Source organism: Triplophysa dalaica, chromosome 22 (assembly GCF_015846415.1).
Source record: "Triplophysa dalaica isolate WHDGS20190420 chromosome 22, ASM1584641v1, whole genome shotgun sequence".
In the NCBI taxonomy this organism is placed as follows: Eukaryota; Metazoa; Chordata; class Actinopteri; order Cypriniformes; family Nemacheilidae; genus Triplophysa; species Triplophysa dalaica.
In genome coordinates, this window is record NC_079563.1 from 17,679,135 (window position 1) to 17,698,719 (window position 19,585).

The 19,585-nt window shown below is 39.9% G+C and overlaps 2 protein-coding genes across 3 annotated transcripts; one reads left to right on the plus strand and one right to left on the minus strand.

Annotated features, from left to right (window-relative positions):
• The first annotated feature begins 390 nt into the window (after positions 1-390).
• naa25 (N-alpha-acetyltransferase 25, NatB auxiliary subunit) lies at positions 391-11,736 on the plus strand. 2 transcript variants are annotated; one of them, XM_056737050.1, is made up of 25 exons: positions 414-454; positions 1,024-1,119; positions 2,668-2,753; positions 2,897-3,035; positions 3,192-3,310; positions 3,396-3,470; positions 3,917-4,024; positions 4,458-4,536; positions 4,653-4,764; positions 5,181-5,270; positions 5,386-5,558; positions 5,636-5,748; positions 6,159-6,366; positions 6,472-6,561; positions 6,649-6,829; positions 6,981-7,080; positions 7,681-7,832; positions 7,920-8,045; positions 8,140-8,383; positions 8,470-8,599; positions 8,870-8,935; positions 9,043-9,140; positions 9,221-9,331; positions 9,440-9,586; positions 9,737-11,736. In XM_056737050.1, exons 2-25 carry the CDS (start codon positions 1,095-1,097, stop codon positions 9,857-9,859), a joined length of 2,895 nt encoding a protein of 964 aa, XP_056593028.1. In that variant the 5' UTR covers positions 414-454; positions 1,024-1,094; the 3' UTR covers positions 9,860-11,736. The 2 variants fall into 2 exon arrangements, with proteins under 2 accessions (XP_056593027.1, XP_056593028.1); XM_056737049.1 differs by lacking the exon at positions 1,024-1,119 and having other exon boundaries at positions 391-454.
• A 217-nt stretch (positions 11,737-11,953) lies between these two features.
• Positions 11,954-18,809, minus strand: brap (BRCA1 associated protein). The gene is made up of 12 exons (XM_056737515.1): positions 18,528-18,809; positions 17,673-17,834; positions 17,414-17,582; positions 16,991-17,180; positions 16,743-16,856; positions 16,341-16,489; positions 15,606-15,681; positions 15,386-15,524; positions 14,843-14,952; positions 14,068-14,157; positions 13,872-13,975; positions 11,954-13,788 (listed from the first exon to the last, which is right to left on the minus strand). The coding sequence occupies exons 1-12, from the start codon at positions 18,604-18,606 to the stop codon at positions 13,419-13,421; spliced, it is 1,752 nt and encodes a 583-aa protein (XP_056593493.1). The 5' UTR covers positions 18,607-18,809; the 3' UTR covers positions 11,954-13,418.
• Between the last annotated feature and the right edge of the window lie 776 nt (positions 18,810-19,585).

The following is a 19,585-nucleotide window of genomic DNA, read 5'->3' on the forward strand; positions in this document are numbered from 1 at the left end:
ATATTGACTTCCAAGATTATTGGAAATGTTTTATACGATCTATAATTGATTGTTCGTTGGAATAACGAATTTTGTGTCTTTGCAAAACATAGCAGTATTTTTACCACAATCCTAGAAAAGAAAATGTATAAAAATAAACACATTTTAAATGTGTTTTTTTTTATATAAATTTTTAGAAGCGTCTGTTATTTAGTTAATATATTTGATTTGACTTTTATATGAATTTTTTATTTGATCCTTTTTGGTAACTGTGCTTAATTCGTCGATGTTTTGATGCCCGTTTGTTTAAGAATATATATATATATATTTATATATTATTAAAAAAACGTCTGCGTGAAGTCTTTCCGGTGTGCTCGCGCTGCGCATGCGCACCAGTTAATCCTACTCACCTCCATCATGGCGGCCAGGGGCCATGTGCAAGACCCTAACGACAGGAGACTACGACCTATTTACGGTAACATTTGCACCATACCCCTGGACCTATACACGCACACGGATCATGTTGGTGATGTAGGACCGTGAACGAGGGAGGTGGACGTTATTAAAGGCTTGCGGGAGCTGTGAAGAGCCGGTGCGGCCTGCGCAACTGAAGCCGCGGTGTCGATTTCGCTGCGCTGCCGAGTGACAGTGCGTCCTTATCCGCTCACTCTCTTATGCCCCAACCGCTGAAAGCATGCATTTTAAACCCTAGTATATAATTATGCTTGAACGTGCGTGTTATTTACATATCAGCTGACTAGTTTATAATCTACCTGATATATCACAGCGATAACAAATTACATCCACATGAGAGAGTTTCAAACGTTTATTCATTTTTATTTTATGTGTTTACTGCGTATAGATAGTGTCGGATAGTTAACCTACATGCTGAATAATTTATGAATGCTGTTTAAATTATTTTATAGAGCCAGCGGGCTTGTGTCTTTAATGGTCTAAGATAAACTTGTTTATTACCATTCTGGTTCTTTATAGATGCTTTACAATCATCTTGATTACTATTAATGTCTGTATTTTGTCCAAAAGTGTGCAGAAAAATGAAATTAAATGAACATCATCACTGAGTAATTTGCCTATAATGATGGATAAATTACCACATGAAAATCTACATGACTGCATGTAGTGAGTATTGTTATATATATATTATGCAAATGTATATTCATATATTAATTACTGTTTTACGATAGATGGTCTTATATGGCTGCTGTAACAGCATCTCATGTGCATTGCTGGGTAATTTCATGACATTTTCAATAATGTAAAATGTGAAAGACACCTGTTTTGAGTTTGGACAAGATTTGTGCATCCACATTGTTTTGTCTTGACATGTGTGATAGTGAATGAATGTTTACTTGTTAATATGAGTGCTTGATAGCCAGTAAGCCCATGTGTTTATTATTATGTTAATATGAAGACATAAGGATGACAGATTTAAAATAAAAAAGCACATATGTTTTCAAAACGACCAAATTAGAATAAACCCTTTCTTTAGCCCCCCCAAAAAAATCTCTCATCATTTATTTACTTACATGTGTAAAACCTGTGAAACACAAACAATGTTTTGAAAAATGTTCTTCAAAATATTGTCTTTGGCATACTGCAGATCAACTACAAGACAAGATTATATATAAAGAATGATGCTACTTATTGTTTGACATTCATCACATTTCATACGTGTCAATACCCATGCTTTGCAGTCCTGCCATTTTATTCTTTCAGTGCGTGTTTGTGTGTTAAGGGAACATTCACAGTTATATGGACAGATGGGATGGCAAGCAGAGAGTTGTTGAATACAGCGGTATTCTTATCAGTGATGTGGCATAAAGCTGCCTGTTCTCTTGTACAAGTATGAATGTTTGATCTGGTTAATTTTGGCATCCAGCTGTCATGTGTGTTCTTTTAGCAAAGACTCGTGGGAGGGAGGTTGGGGGGGTTGAGAGAAGGTTAATACAGCAGGTTGGAGGCTAGAAGTAAACGCAACATCCATTTTGACAGCTTTCACAAAATATCTGTTTTAAATATGCGCTGGTCTGTAATTCAGTAGCTTTTTTTATTCAAAACAATTTAGTCTTTTTTAGAGATGTTAAAGTGATACTTCCCCCAAAAATAAAAATTCTGTCATCATTTACTCACCTTCGAGTTGTTACGAATGTTAATACATTTCTTTGTTCTGATGAACAGAAAGATATTTGGAAGAATGCTTATAACCAAACAGATCTCAACACCCATTGACTCTTATCTCAATATCTTTCTCTTTGTTCATCGGAACAAAAACATTTATACATATTAGGAACAACTCGACGGTGAGTAAATGATGACAGAATGTTCATTCTTGGGTGAAGTATCACTTAAACATCTCTAATAAAGACTTAATTGTTTTTGGTGTAGTTAATGGTCTGGTTTGGCTACATCAAATTCTCTTAATTCATAAGGAATTCATTTGGATTTTTTGTAATGGTGAATACAGTTTATGAATCCCCTTAAAAAGGCTGTAAGGTCCCTTTTGTGTTTTGTTTATGCAAATTTAAACTGTCAGTTCGTGAACTCTTGAAATTTTAACAGATGTTTACGTTCATGCCATGTCCGCACTCTTCTTTTTTTTAGTGACATTTCATTCAAGTTACTTCAGCAGTATTATTCTGTCATATTGAGCTTGTTGTTCTCTTCTAGATTACCTGGACAATGGCAATAACAAGATGGCAATCCAGCAGGCCGACAAACTGCTCAAGAAGCACAAAGATCTTCACTGCGCAAAGGTGCTTTATTTTATCGCCCCACTACATCTACTGTACACGGATTCATTTAGAGTTCAGACTCTCGCTGATTTCAGCGTCTGTCTGTTAAACTCATTGTCCTGAAACAACATGGTGTTAAACATGCGGCTGATGTCACACTGCAGGTCCTGAAGGCCATCGGTCTGCAGCGCACGGGCAAACAGGATGAAGCATTCACCCTGGCCCAGGAGGTGGCTGTTCTCGAACCCACCGACGACAACTCCCTGCAGGCACTCACCATCCTCTACAGAGAAATGCATCGCCGTGAGTTCTCTCTATATACAGTAACACAGTTATTTCTGAAACATCATATCGTTTTTCACAGGTAATCAGTTTGATTGTGGAATATATAGAAGCGCCATGATGAAAGAAGTTTTGTGGTCGTTGAGAATGAGATCAAATGTGTTTTCTTGTCTGTAGCCGAGTTAGTGACCAAGCTATATGAAGCGGCCGTCAGGAAGGTTCCAACAAGTGAAGACTATCACTCTCATCTCTTCATGGCGTACGCTCGGGTCGGAGAATACAAGAAGATGCAGCAGGTTGGTTGATGTCCATCTGTTTGTGTTTGTGAGCTTTAGAATATCATTCTTTTGTATTTTGCTGATGAAAGTGTATCTTTGGCAGGCTGGAATGGCGCTGTATAAGATTGTTCCTAAAAACCCGTATTACTTCTGGGCGGTTATGAGTTTAGTGATGCAGGTATGATCTGATGTTTTTTATTATTCATGTGCATATATATATAAGAATGTAAAATTACGGCATGAGCAGTAGCCTATTATTTCCTATGTCATGTGTGATATGTCATTTAACGTAACATAAATGTTTAGTATGTTGAAATCTGGTTTAGAGATCACCTATACTGTTTGAGTTGTAAAAACTAAGCTCTTATTATGCATTATGTCATAGCGTGCGTTTACGTGCACAACATAAACGGATATCTATCAAAATAGATAGAAGAAAACCGTTGTACGTGTTAGTGTGACCTTTCATATCTCAGCATATTAAGTATAATCGGCTTAAGACTGTGCATGCAAACGCACTCAATGTAACAGCTGAAATCTAATAATAATAAATACATTATTATCTCTGCTGTATTCTGTATGCCTAATGCATTTTCCAAAATCAGCCTGATGTCTCTATTTCAGGCCATCTCGGCACACGATGAGAAGCTTTCTCAAACCATGTTCCTGCCCTTAGCCGAACGCATGGTGGAGAAGATGGTGAAAGAGGAGAAGATAGAGGCAGAAGCTGAGGTAAGAGAGGGTGTTAACTAGAAGTCGTCTTACACTACATTTCTTCACCGAGTCCGATTATTCAACGTGATATCTTTTGAAACCGATACTCCGAATCTTGCATGAACTAAATTCTAAACTCATTCAACGTTATTAATTCATTTAACGATAATTAATATTGAAAATCAAACTGGTGATGTTTCTTTACATTTTCTATATACAGAGCACAAATTTATTGCGTTTTCTTGTCCTCCATCTATTTGATTTATAGAATATCAGCCCTGATCATCTGCTTTTTTGAAAACTGTCTGCCGGTAGCCGACAGTGTGAAATTGAGCTTTTATTGACCGACACAGATTATTGGCAGATATATCAGTGCCTCTCTCGTATCAACTGATAATCTTGATGATTCCTGCAAGAAAATATTGTGATCGGGTTCTGTGCTCTGTTCCAGGTCCAGCTGTACTTCATGATTCTGGAACGTTTGGGGAAGTATGTGGAAGCGCTGGAGGTTGTGCAGGGACCGCTCGGAGGTGGGATGTTGAATTAAATGCGCTGTTTCCTGTGTTATTTGATTGTTGTGTCCTATTAGGGAAGTAAGATATGTTTTGAATGTTGATGTTTACTCTGTCGTGTTTCTCTCCCTCAGAGAAGTTGACCAGTGAACTTCAGAGCCGTGAGAACAAATGCATGATGCTGTACCGCCGTCTGGGTCGCTGGTCCGAGTGCAACGCGCTCTCCTGCAAACTGCTCCTGAAGACGTGAGTCAGACTGTTTTCTTCTTCTGTGGTAAAAGGACAGTTCACCCGAAAATAAAAATTCTTATCGTTTACTCACACTTGAGTTATTCCAAATCTGAATAAATGTCTGAAACACAGAGAAAGATATTTGGATGAAGGCTTGAAACAGCTCTTGGCCACCATTGACTACCGTGGTAGGGAAAAAATACAATGGTTGTCAAAAGTGCTTACCTGCATTCTTCAAAATATGTTCTTTTGCATTGTTCAACAGAACAAAGAAATATATACAGATTTGGAACAACTTGAGGCTGAGGAAATAAAGATAACATTTTCATTTTGTGTGAACTGTCCCTTTAAGATTTTAAAAGGGTAACCTGGCTCAAGAACATGTTGAAGTTCAGTAATAACGTTTGCGAGGGGGTTTGTTTGTGTTTCAGCCCTGATGACTGGCAGTCCTACTTGATGTATTTTGATTCCTTTTCCCACCTGATGGATGAGAGCTGGACGCCACCACAGGAAGGTCCTCAGTAAGTACAAATATAAAGAGATGCTTCGGTAAAACTAGCTTTGAAACGACTAACCCCGCTCTTCCAAATATAGCCGGTCTCTCAAGGTTTTGCTTTGGTTCTTCTCTCTATTCAGGTCTGCAGAGGGTGAAGTTCACTCCACCGTAGCCCAAGCCATCAGCTTCATAGATGAGCGAGTGAACACGGAGGAGGCGAAGGAGTCGAAGCATCAGAGAGGACCGTATCTGGCGCGTCTGGAGCTCATCAAACGTCTGCGAGAGCGGAACTGTCTTGAAGCACCGCAGCTAGGTACAACTGGAGATCTGTCAATCAAAAGTCTGTGTGCTTGACGTATGTTTCTCACATGTTGAGCTGTCATGATGCAGGTGAACCTCTGGAGCTCATGTTTCAGTTCTTCGTGAAGTTCGGAGAGAAGCCGTGCTGCATCACAGACCTGAAGATCTTTCTGGACCTTCTTGCACCTGACCAACGTGTGCAGGTAAAAACAATGATCAGTAAGATAAACATGTTCAGAGAAGTCTTCTGCTGGCATTGTTTTTCATATTCTTCTTAGTTCCATGAAATTTGAAACTTCATTTCGCTTCAAAGCCGGCTGATTTTTATGTACACGTGGTTTAAAATGAATCCTGTTCAGGTCTCTGTAGTCCAGGTGTTTGTAATCTGATTAAGAAAGCCATTTTTAAAACATGATTCACTAAAAAAGATGGCTTATTTAAGACCACCTGCCAGTGTGTTGTGACCTGTGACAAACTTTTGCCGTGGTGTGTTCATAATAATGGCATGGCTTATTGAAGAATGTGATCAGGTGTACAAACGTTTCTCAGAAAAGGAGCAAACCTCATAACGCATGTCCCAGGGAAAATCATTAACGAACACTGATGTTTTTAGTTCATTAACAGGCTGATGGAGGCCGTGCCGCTGGGCGCTCCTGGTGAGGACGGTGTAGCTCTGCCGGGGGACCCGCGTGCCCTCCAGAGACACCTGTGTGTGACCCAGCTCAGTCGATGTTTGGGTTTACAACACACGGCCGACACGCAGAGTAAACTGAACATCATCAAGGAGCTGAAGGCTCATTACCGTCACGGCTTACAGTTCGGTAAGCAGAGGACTAGACAGGTTAAGATTTCTAGTGTCTCAAACTAGTTTTGGTTTTTGGAATCTGTAGATTTAAAGCACCATGACCCTTTCTGCCTTTTTGCAGGGACGTCTTGTTTAAAAACGGAGCTCCAGTTCTTTGATATGTACTGCGTCATGGCAGCACATGTGTATATAGACCTGTGGATGGAGACGGGTGAGTGTGCACGTCTCAGTTCTGAAATCAGTCTTCGGGCGATGTTTTTGGTGGTAAATCTGTTTGGTTGTTGTTGTTTTCTGGCAGGAGATCAGAACATGCTCTGGCAGTGTCTAGGACTTTTAGAGGAAGGTCTCGCTCACAGCTCCACCAACGCTCAATACAAACTGCTGCTGTTGCTTCTGTACTGTCATCTGGGGGCTTTCGAGCCAGTGGTGGATCTTTACTCCAGCCTGGACGCCAAACACATCCAGCACGACACTATTGGGTACTGGAGTAACTGTAGCGACCACAACACAAATCAAAGCACATCCTGTTCACTATTGATTCTATTGACAAAAATCACATTATGAAGTGAAATGCAATGAGTGGATGCAACGTTTGTGGTAACGCTGTTGTTGTGCTTGTGTTTCACGCAGGTATTTATTGACCCGTTATGCAGAGGCTTTGGGCCAGTTCGCTGCTGCCTCCCAGTCCTGTAACTTCTCCCTCAGGTTTTTCCACTCCAACCAGAAAGATGTACGTGATTTATTCACAGAGCCTCTTAAAGATAGAACATGCGTTTTCTCTTTATTTATTTAATCTCATGTTGTTCCAAACCCAAACTACTTTACTTCTCATGTGAAGCGTAGATGGAGTTGAGCAGAAGATGTTCGGCTTCACACCCTCAGTGAAAACGGCGACATTATTAGGACAGAGATTCTGTGTCATTGTGATAAACCTTTTGTGTTCCACAGAGGAGAGGAAGTCCTATGGGTTTGGACCAAGATGATGCTGAATAATGATTTTAACGAAACTTTATGTTAGTTTTATCAATATTTTCAGTTAGCTAGTTTTCTTGTTAATTTTTTGCACTTTTTTATTTTATTTATATAGGTCATTTTTATTTCCATTTTAGTATATTTTTTATTAATTTCAAGTTAATAATTTTAGTTCCTCAATGTAAACGCATTTCTGTTTATTGTTAAGGCAACATATCTTATTTTCGTTCAGTTTTTCAAATATATATATTAAGGCGTATATATGTTTTGTTTGTTTTACTCTTTTGATTTCAGTTTTATAGTTTTAGCAATCAATACTAAGTTAGTAACCCGTCTCCGGTGTTCTTGGTTCCTACAGACCTCAGAATACATCATTCAAGCATATAAGTATGGTGCTTTCGAGAAAATCCCCGAGTTCATCGCCTTCAGGAACCGACTCAATCACTCGCTGCACTTCGCTCAGGTGCGCACGGAGAGAATGCTGCTGGACCTCTTCCTGGACGCAGACATGTTAGTTCAGCTTCACCTCTTAACTGCTGTCTGAAGGCGGGGCGAGGTAGAGTTTGTTGTGATGATGTTTTTGTCTTTATGATGCAGAACATCTTCATTAGAGGAGAGCGTTAGATCAATGTCTCTGTGTCCGGAGGAAGACGATATCCCGTGGGACAACTTAAGGGACAACCGTGACCTGACTGTTCACGTCAGCTGGAATCCCAGTGACCGGTACTGCTGAACTCACACACAAATCACTGCGCTATTAAAATTCTTTTTATTTGTCCAACGATGCATGGCTCACTGTTTTGCGGTTTCCTGGCAGGGATTTAAACGAGGAGCACCGGCAGCGTTCTGTTGAAGAGGAGACTCTGTGGCTAAAGTTACGTTCTCTCACTCTGCGTCTGATCGGCTGCATTTCTTCGCTGAATCACCCGACAGCACCGCGTAACTCAGAGAAAACCACTGAGAACGGACTGTCAGCCAAACCGTCTTTTCTGAAGTCCCTGCTATCCCAACTGGAGAACACGATAAACCAGGCCTCCCAGTTCACAGAAAAACACGCACAGGTCAGAGATCGCACTGAGCGAGTTCACTCAAGACACAGAGTTTATTTCTGAGATGTTAATGTGTGTTCGATGTATGTGCTTCTCAGCATCAGTACCCGTTCCTGGGTCCCGTTCCGTCTCGGTTGTCTCGGTTTGTGACCAGCGGCTGCTGTCAATGTCAGCTGGCCTCTCTACAGCTGCCTCTGCACCTCCAGGAGCTGGAGACCAGTGGATTGGGTCTGTTGCTTTGCTTATTATTTATTGATACAACCCGTTAGCCTTAACACTTTTGGTTAAAAATACACAAAAACATGTCAGTGAGAAAGAACCTGTGTTAAAACGGGTCTCTTTCAGTAATCTTATGAGTTTTTTCATTTGGATTTTTTAGGAAATTTAATTCTGTTTGTACATTTATTATCATATTTGATTCCGTTTTTGATCTAGATATTTTGCAGTCAAAACAATGAAACGCAATCAGAACTTGACTAATGTTGTGTTGTCTTACAGATGATTCGACGGAGCTTCAAACGCAAATATCAAATCTTTTCAAGTCTTTAGCAGTACAACTTCAAGGTGCATCACAGATTCATTCTGTACTGCTTTAAAATTTAGGCGTTCTCTCAATGTCTGTTTACATAAAATGTTGTGTATGACGTATAAATGTTTTTTTCCGTCTCCAGACCTGTTAGAAAAGTGTAAAGGAGATCTGTTTGAAGTCAAAGACGGTCACAGCAACACACAAGCCTCTTTACTGGAGAACTTAGTCTACTTTGTCGAAGTAAGTGTCTTGATTTTAGAGAAAATTCACAGCTGTCTTGAGAAGCTGAAACCAATTCCCATTTCTCTGTTTTTTCGCAGACCATTTGTATCACACTGTGGGTGTGCAATTACTGCGGAAGTGTCCTCCGACCCCTAAAGTCAAGCTTACAGAAGAAGAAAAAGAAAAGAAAAGAGGCCAGCACTGCGACGGTATCCACAGCTTTGATTTTCTCCGTCAGATCAGTGTTTATTGTAGGTTTGGGTTAAGAACGCCGCTCGCTCTTGTTGATGTAGAGGTGTGACTTGTCTCCCACACAGCCGGTAGTTCTTACAGGCTTCCAGGAGTTCAACGGCGGTCTTAAGAGCCTCCTCACTCAGGCTCTGGAGCACATTAAGAGTCAAGAGAGCGATCTGACTGCGCTGAAGCTGGGATCTCTCACTCTCGAGGGACAAACTCCAACTGAGGTGAGAACTTTAAACACAAGTGTGCATGAATAAAAAACGTCGGATCCAAAACACTTCTCAGAAGTTTGGCCTTCTTAAGCCCGCCAAAGAGTTTGATGCCACTGGTGCATTCCTTGTAAAAATGAGAACTTCGGTTTTCTTCTTGTCCAGGCGGAGGGGAGCTTTATGAAGACGGCGATGGATAAGGTGCAGAGCAGCTACCTGCGTTCACTGCAGGAGATGGGAGAACTCTTGAAGAAGAGAGCGGACTCTTTCAAATCCCTCAAAATCTGAGAGCTCCGTCGACCAATCCGGTTCCTGACCTGCACGGCTCCACGCGGCTGCGAATCCCCAAAGACCTGTCCCTCACTCTACAAACATGAAGTCTGTGAAGTCGAGCCCTGTCGGGCTGGGTCTCTCTCTCTCTGTCGTCCTCCATCTCCTCTTGTTATTTATCCGTCTCATCACTCTCGTACAGATAGAGGCACACTGTTAAATCAACAAAGGCTTCTGCACAAACATCGACGGTGCTCCGTGCGGCACTTTTAAGTGGAAAGAAACGTCATATTCCTAGAAACTACATAGGCGATTAAGCAATTTTAGACATACTGCTATAAATTATTGTACATAGTGTGAAGATATATCAGCAAGGCCTCCTTGACGAATTAAAGAGAACTGCTATGTCCTCTGTCAATGTCTTTTACCTTTTTGTCTAGCTATTACCCACCAGTCATGTGAAACCCCTTCTGGTAAACGTTAAGAATCGACCCCCGATTCGCCCAAATGCATCCTGTTCTGGTGCCACCGCGTATGGTAGCCAACTCACTTCACGACTTCTAGAACGACACGCACTACAATGTGTTGAGTAGCTGTTAACGGCGCACAAGTCAGCCGAGAGCAACGTTTCAGTCTGAGGGGATTAGAAATGTTGTGTATATTTTGGGTATAATACACAATGGTGATCAAGTGACCAACCTGTGTGTGGTTTCGTTCCAGGCACGAGAGTCCGTTGAGGAGAAAAGTCTGATTTATGTTTTGTTTCCTACTACGACATGAGCTAATGTCGGGTGCTTACATTTCAATTTCTGTATAGTACAAATGACTTGAGCCACAAGCATTCAAAATGTAGCTTCTCATACGATGTGTTTTTTACAGACCGATGGAATCATCATCTTTTGGAAACGAATAATTCACCATAACGTGCTACATTAGTCACCGTTGTCAAGGGAAGTCGAGTCGTAGTTAAAAGTTAATGTGATAAAATTCGATTAAAGCCATTTAAAGGGATGGTCCACGCAAAATAAATACTTTTTAGCATTTATTCACTCACGTCGTTTGAAACCTGTATGACTTTTTCTGCAGACCACAAAAGAAGATATTTTGAAGCATGTTGGTAACCACACAACATTGACCCTCATTGACTTCTACACCAAACCACAGAGACATTTTTCAAAACATCTTCTTTGTGTGCCACATATACAGGTTTTGAACCACACGAGAGTGAATAAATGACAGAATTTTTATGTTCGGGGATAATTTGACCCGTTCATTCAATCACGTTTGAAGTTCATTTTTTTGCCTCAACAGATGTTTTGTCATTGGTCGGATGAGTTGTTAAATGGTCGAATTGCACTGACACGCTTGAATTTAAGTTGTTTTATTATTGATGCATACCAAAAAGTTCGCCTTGTGTTAGCGTCGCGATGATGCTTGATAGAGAACTAAGCTAGGTTTTTATAAGGCTAATGTGTTGATGTCTACCGAGAAGTGCAACTGTTTACAACGTTTTCGAACGCCATTCTGAATCATGTTTATAAAGTGATAGTGTGTTATATGGTGTGCTGAAGTCTGCCAGCTCTCACTGCTTTATATCTGCTTTTGGGAGGAGAGGGGGCTCTGGATTTAATGCTTTTCTTTGTCAAACCTTTTGTTTTAATTCAAGAAGGGGATACAGTACAAGATTGTGCAATGAACATTTCAGGACTGAAGGGCTCATTTTATGTCGCAGATGTTACGAACTATGATGACTGCGATGTCTTGACTGAGGAGATCATTCAGAGATGTCCAAGTGGTTGGAATTATGTCAGCTGTTCATTTCTTTTGTTAGGGAAATCGGAAAAAAACACTGGAATGTGAAAAGGGTTTTTTAAATAAAATGTAAATGTTCCACATGTTTTGTGTTCATGTTTGCTTTCTCATATTAAGACTGAAAACTTGCACGATTTTCACAATACTAAGCTTATAATAATGATTCATTGACATTCAGTAATATTTTTAGGTGTTTTCATTATTTCATTTTTTATGTTGCTTCACAATATAATTTTTTTACTTTTGTTATAGTTATACTCCCTTACACTTTTTTCAGTTTATTTCTGAGGCAACATTTAGATTTTTTGTTTTCTTCAACTTTTTCCAATAATTTTAGGCCAATATTATAACTTATTTCAATAAACAAAGACCTTTTCATAGTTTTAATTTAAGTAAATTACAATAACATGTTTATAATTTGATCTGTCAAGATACGATTTCATAATTTGACAACCTGCGAGTTTATGTTTCAAACAGAGATAGCTTCAGAGTTAAGAACCGCTAAAATAAATATCAAGAAAATGTACAAAAACATACCATTTATATTTTTTTGTGTGCAAGGCAGTTCTGTGTTGATATTTATTTAAAAGTTCTAATTATATGGTGCGCGTCTGTCAATCCCACAATCCACTTCGAGAGAGCGCAGCGGCCAAAAATGTGTCAGTGGAGAGTACAATTTGGCATTGAAAGGAAAAATATATCAAAAACATGCTAAGACTAGTTTTTCCCAGCAGTTCACTGAAATAACTTCCTGCTCAGAACAATCCAATGAAAGTCGCTATAAATAGCGTGAGAGTGCAGGTCACTCTAGTGACATTTTGACATCAATTGATTTTCCAGTAACGTCAAATCCTTTAACTTGAGATGCATGTATTGCATTCATAACACATGTAGGGGTGTGGACACTAAAAAAGTACCACACAAAGAACAAGCACGTAATACACGCTTAAAATAAACAGTGGCTGTGGTGTAAGGTTTTAACCAATATCATCTACGCAAATGTCAAATGAAGGGTTTGAGACTTTCCTCTATTGATAAATAATAAAGCCATTGTATTATAAGTTACCACACCTGTGACTTGCAGCCATAATACTGTATAGTACTCGAGTGAATCTCACATAACCTTTCACTCCAGATCAACATTTCACCCCCGAATCGAAAGATTACAAAATAAAGCAAATGACCCCTTTCCTCCGTCTTATTAATGTAGTGTATTGAAGTTACATTTTCATTCTTTAAAAAAGTATATACTATATATATTATTCATTTGTATTGTATATTATACAATTATTTGTACATTATATCTAGTGTGCATGCTTATTTAAATGATAAAAAATGTATGCGTGTCATGAAATTGATGCTTTATGGTCTGAAATGACCAGAACAAGAAAAAATGCAATTTTAGATTTTGGAGTGAAATGTAACCTGCGCGTTGTTTCATTTGACAGAGGCATAAAAAAGAAATACTTTTGAACTTTCTACAAACAAAGCAAATCAAACATTGACTTTGTCAAAGTTCAGCCGTCATTCTCATGAACTCGGCTCATCTCCCGAGAACACCATAAATGAAAAAAAATCTGCAACTTTGTTTTCATATAAAACAAGTAGAGCTACATTTCTAAGCACCTCACCTGACATTATTTCAGAACTTTGACAGCAGATAAAACATGATGAAGCGTGTTTAACCCTCGTTCTTCCAGCCTGTAAGCATCATGAGATAAACTATTAAACCAAAAGTCCTCAGACGACGTGCACAGCAACAATTCTACTTTCCCCTCTTGGAGCGTCCTTTTCTGCCCCCGAATTTGCCCATGCCGTGAGCGGAGGGCCCGGGCTGTGGGGCGGCGGGGGCCGAGGCGATGTTGATCTGACCCTCCTGGATCTCTTGCCGGGCATCCGCGGGCATCCGGTCGATATGCTGCTGCGTCTCCAGGTAGAACATGACGTCTCTCAGCTGCTCCTGCAGCTCGGCGATCTGACTGTCTTTATTGGCTGCGCCCTCGTGGCTCCGCCTCTCTTCCTCCTGCAGTTGTGCCTGAAGCTGCATCTGATTGTCTCTCAGGCATCTGTTCATCTCTTGCTCCTCCCTCAACTCTTGACTGATCTTCACGATTTTGTTGTTTAGCTGCGAGCATCTGTTAAGAAAAAAACGTGTCAGTTTATATATTGAAATGCTAACTAAGCGAGTGTGATTTGGATTTTAAGAATTTTTTTTTACTTCTTCTCCATGGATTGTTTCTCTTTGGCGAGATCGTTGAGTTTGCGCTCCAAGCTGTCGCACTTTTCGATCGTCTCTTTGAATTTGGCCTTCATGTTGTTGATCTAATGCACAAACATGAAAAAAGAGCATGTTGGCAAAAATTCTGTTTTGTATTTACCGTCTTATCATCTCTTCATGTCTGAGCGATTCTCACCTCCTCTGCTGTATCTTTCTCCAGATGAACTATTTTATTTTCCCAGTAAATGCGCTGAGATTCCAGTTGGCTGGTCAGTAAATATGAGTACTGTGCAGAAGAGAGAACACGTTTACTCAACACACACTTTTTTCAGTCTTCGCAGGGACTAGCCATAGATTTCTAGAGCTTTTCTAACGACTTAATAGTACTTTTCCACACCCATTAACCGAACCCTCACACGAACCTTTTACACTTTTAACAAGCATGATTTACTTATTTGTCTAATAATTAATTTCTCTTTACTCTGGAGTCGGATGTAACGATTCACTCAGCATGTGATGCGATTCATGATACTGATCTCACGATACGATTCGTTTACGGTTTGTTTTGACAAAATGAGTTGAGACAAATTAGAAAACAACTGCCCTTTTATTATTTCTCCAATGCTGCATTTCTTTGTAAATATATATATATATATAAAATACAAATCTAAACTGCAATTTCGAAACATATTCAAAATCAAATAATACAAGAATCTCCTTAAAATAAACGAACGAACTAAGACTCTGTGCTTTTCTTCGATTTGTTTTACATTTAAGAAATATCGGCATATCCCCGTTTTTCAAATTTGTAGTAAACACAGCGGCCCCTGCTGTTCAAAACATGGATTGCCATTCAATCAACATCTCAACTGGCTTGAATCGTCACATATTATAATCGATTTTCAACCGGCTCACTGTGAATCATTACATCACTACTGTGGAGTTTACAACTGTACACACACACGACACACCTCGAGCTGCAGAGAATCAATCTTTTCATCTTGGCATCTGTCGCCCTCACACTCATACTGCACCATCTTCCCATCACTTTTACTGGCAACAAGACGGTGAACATAGTTATCTGCAAGAAAGAAAACAGATTAATTTATGCGTAACAAACCAGTACATGAGAAAACAATTCAATTGAATTGTACTTTAGTAACATTCTAGTAATTTGTTAAATTGTAGCATCTCATTTCTGCATCCTAATTTGCATACTACATGATTTTGGGCAGATATTACCCACAACCCCTTGAGCTACAGAAGAGGAACAGACGGCAGTTATTAAATTTGTAATAGTAACGGATGTTAAGCAAAATTAAGCATTCATATTTTAATGAAAATAATGTGCAACAAGGGTCTCAAGATAATTGCATAACGTAACAAACTATTATGTCCAAACACTCCAGTTCTGTTTTTCAACAAAACCTACAGATGTTTATTAGCTTTATTTTTAAAGGCACTTTTATGTGTGTGTGTGTTTGTGTGTGTAGTATTTTTCTGATGTCGCGTACCTCCTGCGTAGTCCCAGACCCTGTGATTGGTCAGCTGCATGGCGTAAGTGTGCTGGGTTTCCTCAAAGTGCTTGTACGCGTGACGGCTGATGTAGCGGCCGCAGCCGATGTGTCCACAGATGAGACAGATCCACAGATTCTATGAGAATTAAACACACATTACCCGAGTTTGTGTTTGTCTGAATCTGGTTTTGAATCTGGATCGGATGTGGTTTGTTACCTCCTGCACTCCACACTCGAAACACTTGTTCTCCTCCACGGGTTCAGGAGTCTGACAGTATCTACACACAGGACACCTGCAGGACAGATCCAGTCTGTTATCACTCAACGGTAAAACCAAGAGTAAATGAATGTTTTCCGTCATACTGACCACAACTCACTGAATCCCGATGGATAAAATCAGATACCACGCTATGTTATAACAGGCTGAAATTGTCATTAAATTGCGCAGATGCACACATTTCAAATGTCCGTTTTGTGTCGTTCATCACCTCAGGCTTCACTTTGCACATATTTTGACAGGTCAAAGGTCATGTACTGTATGACAATGACTTTGCAGCGAAACAGATGGTGACAGAACAACCCAGCAGACCAGCATGACACATCAATGAGGAATCAGCTGGAAAAGGTTAAAAAGCTGAATGTAAACAACCAGCCCATACACGTGAGTGTAAACAGCGTATCGCACGCTAGTGCGTCATGACAGAAGAATGTGACAACAGCAGAGGGGTCCGGACGCCATGCACAAGCCCTGAACTAAATGCACTTCAACGCGTGGCAAATCACACTCAAAAGCATCTGCCATATGCATACATTTAAAATGTAAAGAAACCATACCAAGCGGGAATTTGATTTTATCCTTCTGGGTTCAACTGAAGTGTGGAAGTAAATGTAGGATATTTTATGAAAGTAAATGTTGATTTCTAACATAAACCTGAAGTGTACTTGCACTTACGAGGCATCTTCCCATCTCTGCAGGCACTGACTGTGAAAGCTGTGGTTACACAGGGTGGTCAACACACCGTTCACCGATTCATCCATCCTCTCCAGACACACGGTACACTTGGGCAGCTCGGTCAGATCCATGACGGGTAAACTGGCCCCCTGGAATATTATGATCATTCACAACAAACTTAAAACGTCCAGAACACACCATCTATTGTTATACATATCAATTACTGCTTTAGAGAGCGTGTGTTTGTTTTGTGAATGGAAACAGCTAGTCAACAAAACAAATAGATTCAATTCAGGCCAAAAATACAGTTGTGTACAATATTGTGGGTAGAATGCATGCTGTGGATGTTACTATGAGGTCATTAGATTTACTGATGAGCCGAAACCGTGATGTTGCGCTAACCTCATCAGATTTGATCACTTCTGCCCTCTCCACATAAACTAACTGGCAGACGTCGTCTTCAATGGAGTTAAACTGACGGCCGTTGCAGGTCGTGTAGAAACTGTCGGCGTCAGCCTGAAAACACAATAACACTGTCAGAAATATGACCTCATTTGTAATTGAATAGCAGTAAGATCTGTGAACATTTAGTCAACACCCCTCAGCTAAGTTCTCTCTAAACCATGATGTCATTGGGTTTACTAGCTCACCTGACTTCTGAACTTGATCAGTACCATGTACTGGTTGGGCGTGGAGTCTCGGATGATCTTCATGTGCTCCATGACGTCATTAAAGGGCGCCACAAACTTCATGAGGTCATGGCTGGTCATGGGGGTGGGCACAGTGAGCACACAAAGCATCGCGCTGCGCCTCACGTCCTCGGTCAGTGATGTCATCTTACTGTCGCAACAACATCATCGGATCAAAGTGAAAAACATGGCGGGCGGATCTCAACAATGGATCAAAGTGTCTATTATTATGCGCTATTATTATTTATGATTTGACATCTGAAAGATGACTTGCGTCAACAAATCTCAAACCTTTAAACAACGTGCTAATATTTAGGTTGAAAGGTATTATTTATGTATTTTTTTATAAGCGTCATGTTTATAACAGTGCTCACTGCTACTAACTTTGTTTTGTAGAGATGCATGATGCCGTGCACGATCTCCACCGACGGGTTCCCGCTAAAAAAGGAGATCTGATCAGGCAGCTGTTTGGACGGCGAGTCCGGAGTCGTGCTCACATCCGTTTGATCTTTGGGATCTCCGTTGGCATCATCTGTGTGACCTTCAATGCCTCCTTCAAATTCAATCAAAAACAAACACATGACTTGTACCGGTCAAATCGCACCGGCTGCTTTAACGTGTGAGGAACCGCCGGGATCCAAACCTGCGTTGGGTTGAAAGGTCTCGATCACCATGTCGTTCATGACCCGGCTGCCCAGGTGCTGATGGAGAACGACCGCTCGCTCCAAGTCTGTTTTACCACTCAGCGTGGCTCTGGCAGAGGCCAGGCCTTTATCTCTCATCTCATCTTCTGACATCTCAGCTACTGTGGGACGCAGGACACAAACACAGGTGTGAGTTCAGCGGTAAAAACCAGTGAGCTGCTTCAAAACAAAAAGGCTTGTGACCTAAAAAGCTTCTAGAAAGCAGGCGGCTCCGACACAATGAGGTTTAGACCCACAACACATGAGACACAGATCAAAAAGTCTCTCTGTGACCATAGTAGTATCATGCTCTTATTTGTAAGTGTGGTGTCAGATACAGAACAGCTGTTTTCACCCCCCAAAAATGACATGATAGTGTTCCTTTAACCTGTTTTTTGGTGGATGGATTACAATTACCATTATTTTACTACCAATACTATAATACTATCCTATTCAACTGGGTACTAAGAACTACACAATTTGTGATTACTAAGGTTTTAGTACAAATAAAACCCCAATAACATTGCAACTATAAGTGTATATATATATATAAGCATTATTTGTATGTTAATCAAAGGTGCTTCAACTATAAACACCAAATTATCATGGCAATACCGTGGTTTTTTTGTTCGGTTTTGTTGGGGTGGCCTCAGATTGTTACAGATCGTTAAGAAGAACTATAATGGTTTTATTTAAAACAGGTATTGATTGACACGGCCATGAACGTATACCGTGCACGGTGTTGTCAAATACCGTACAGTAGTTTGGTCATAAATATGGTCATCGATCAGTAACATGTTCGTTATGTAACTCACCGGCGCAGTATTGAAAACCGTGCGGGAAATCAGACTGATCGGACAGCTCGAGTCTGATGACAACCAGAGACACACTCATGTGTTCAGATGATCAAGATCTGTTCAGTGTCTGATCGTCGCTCTACTCAATAAACACTCTTAAAAACGCTATCAGACCTACAACATCCTCCTAGATTTGTGCTCTGGGCGCTAAATGAAATTATTTGATCATCAACAGAAAAATTCCACGATAAAAACAATGACGTATGAGAAGGAAAAGCAAATTAGCGAGCTACTTCCTGCAGTCCGGAAGAAGGAAGTGTCAAAATAAAAGTCCGCGCAAGGTTTTTAAAATAAAAGTGTAACGTTATGTGTCTTTAAGCGCCTTGGAAAAATTGCTACTGTTCTTCTGGATATCTTTCTGCTCTTTCTTCATGTTAATATAGGAATAGTTAATAATAAGCTCACTGGATATTTACAAATAAAGAAAAAAATAAATGTTTCGACATGTAAACTGACATGTTCCACTCACTACATCAAAAGATATTAATAACTGGCTTAGCTGGGGTGAAAATATGGCCAAAAGAATAGATTTTATCAATCTAAATGGAAAACATGATATGTAATATGTGACCCTGGACAAAAAAAACAGTTTGGGGGGGTCAATTTTTCAAAATTGAGATTTTTACAAAATTGGAAAGATGAGTAAATAAGCTTTCTAATGATTTATGGGTTGTTAAAATATGACCATATCTGATATTGAGATACAGTTGTTTAAAACTCAAGAATCTGAGAGTGCAAAAATAATGATAATTATATTGAGAAAATGGCGTTTGAAGTTGTTAATCAGAGGCACTGTGGCAGGCCATCCACTCACAAAAATAAAGTTTTGATATATTTAAGGTAGAAAATTGACAAAATATCTTCATGGAACATGATCTTTAATTAATAACCTAAGGATTTTTGGTATAAAAGAAAAATCTATAATTTTGACCCACATAAAATATTTTTGTCTTTTACTAAACTCGTGCTCCTCAAGACTGGTTTTGTGATCCAGGGTGACATATGTTTTGGCATCT

Bases quoted from the DNA above. Each gene is read 5' to 3' on its own strand.
- naa25 (XM_056737049.1), top strand. From the start codon at position 397: ATGGCGGCCAGGGGCCATGTGCAAGACCCTAACGACAGGAGACTACGA. The intron at 2,754-2,896 runs GTGCTTTATTTT...GTCACACTGCAG, and splicing joins AAGATCTTCACTGCGCAAAG to GTCCTGAAGGCCATCGGTCT. The intron at 7,081-7,680 runs GTACGTGATTTA...TGGTTCCTACAG, and splicing joins TCCACTCCAACCAGAAAGAT to ACCTCAGAATACATCATTCA.
- brap (XM_056737515.1), bottom strand. From the start codon at position 18,606: ATGAGTGTGTCTCTGGTTGTCATCAGACTCGAGCTGTCCGATCAGTCT. The intron at 17,835-18,527 runs GTGAGTTACATA...TGCGTCCCACAG, and splicing joins CGGTTTTCAATACTGCGCCG to TAGCTGAGATGTCAGAAGAT. The intron at 15,682-16,340 runs GTAAGTGCAAGT...TCTGTCCTGCAG, and splicing joins CAGAGATGGGAAGATGCCTC to GTGTCCTGTGTGTAGATACT.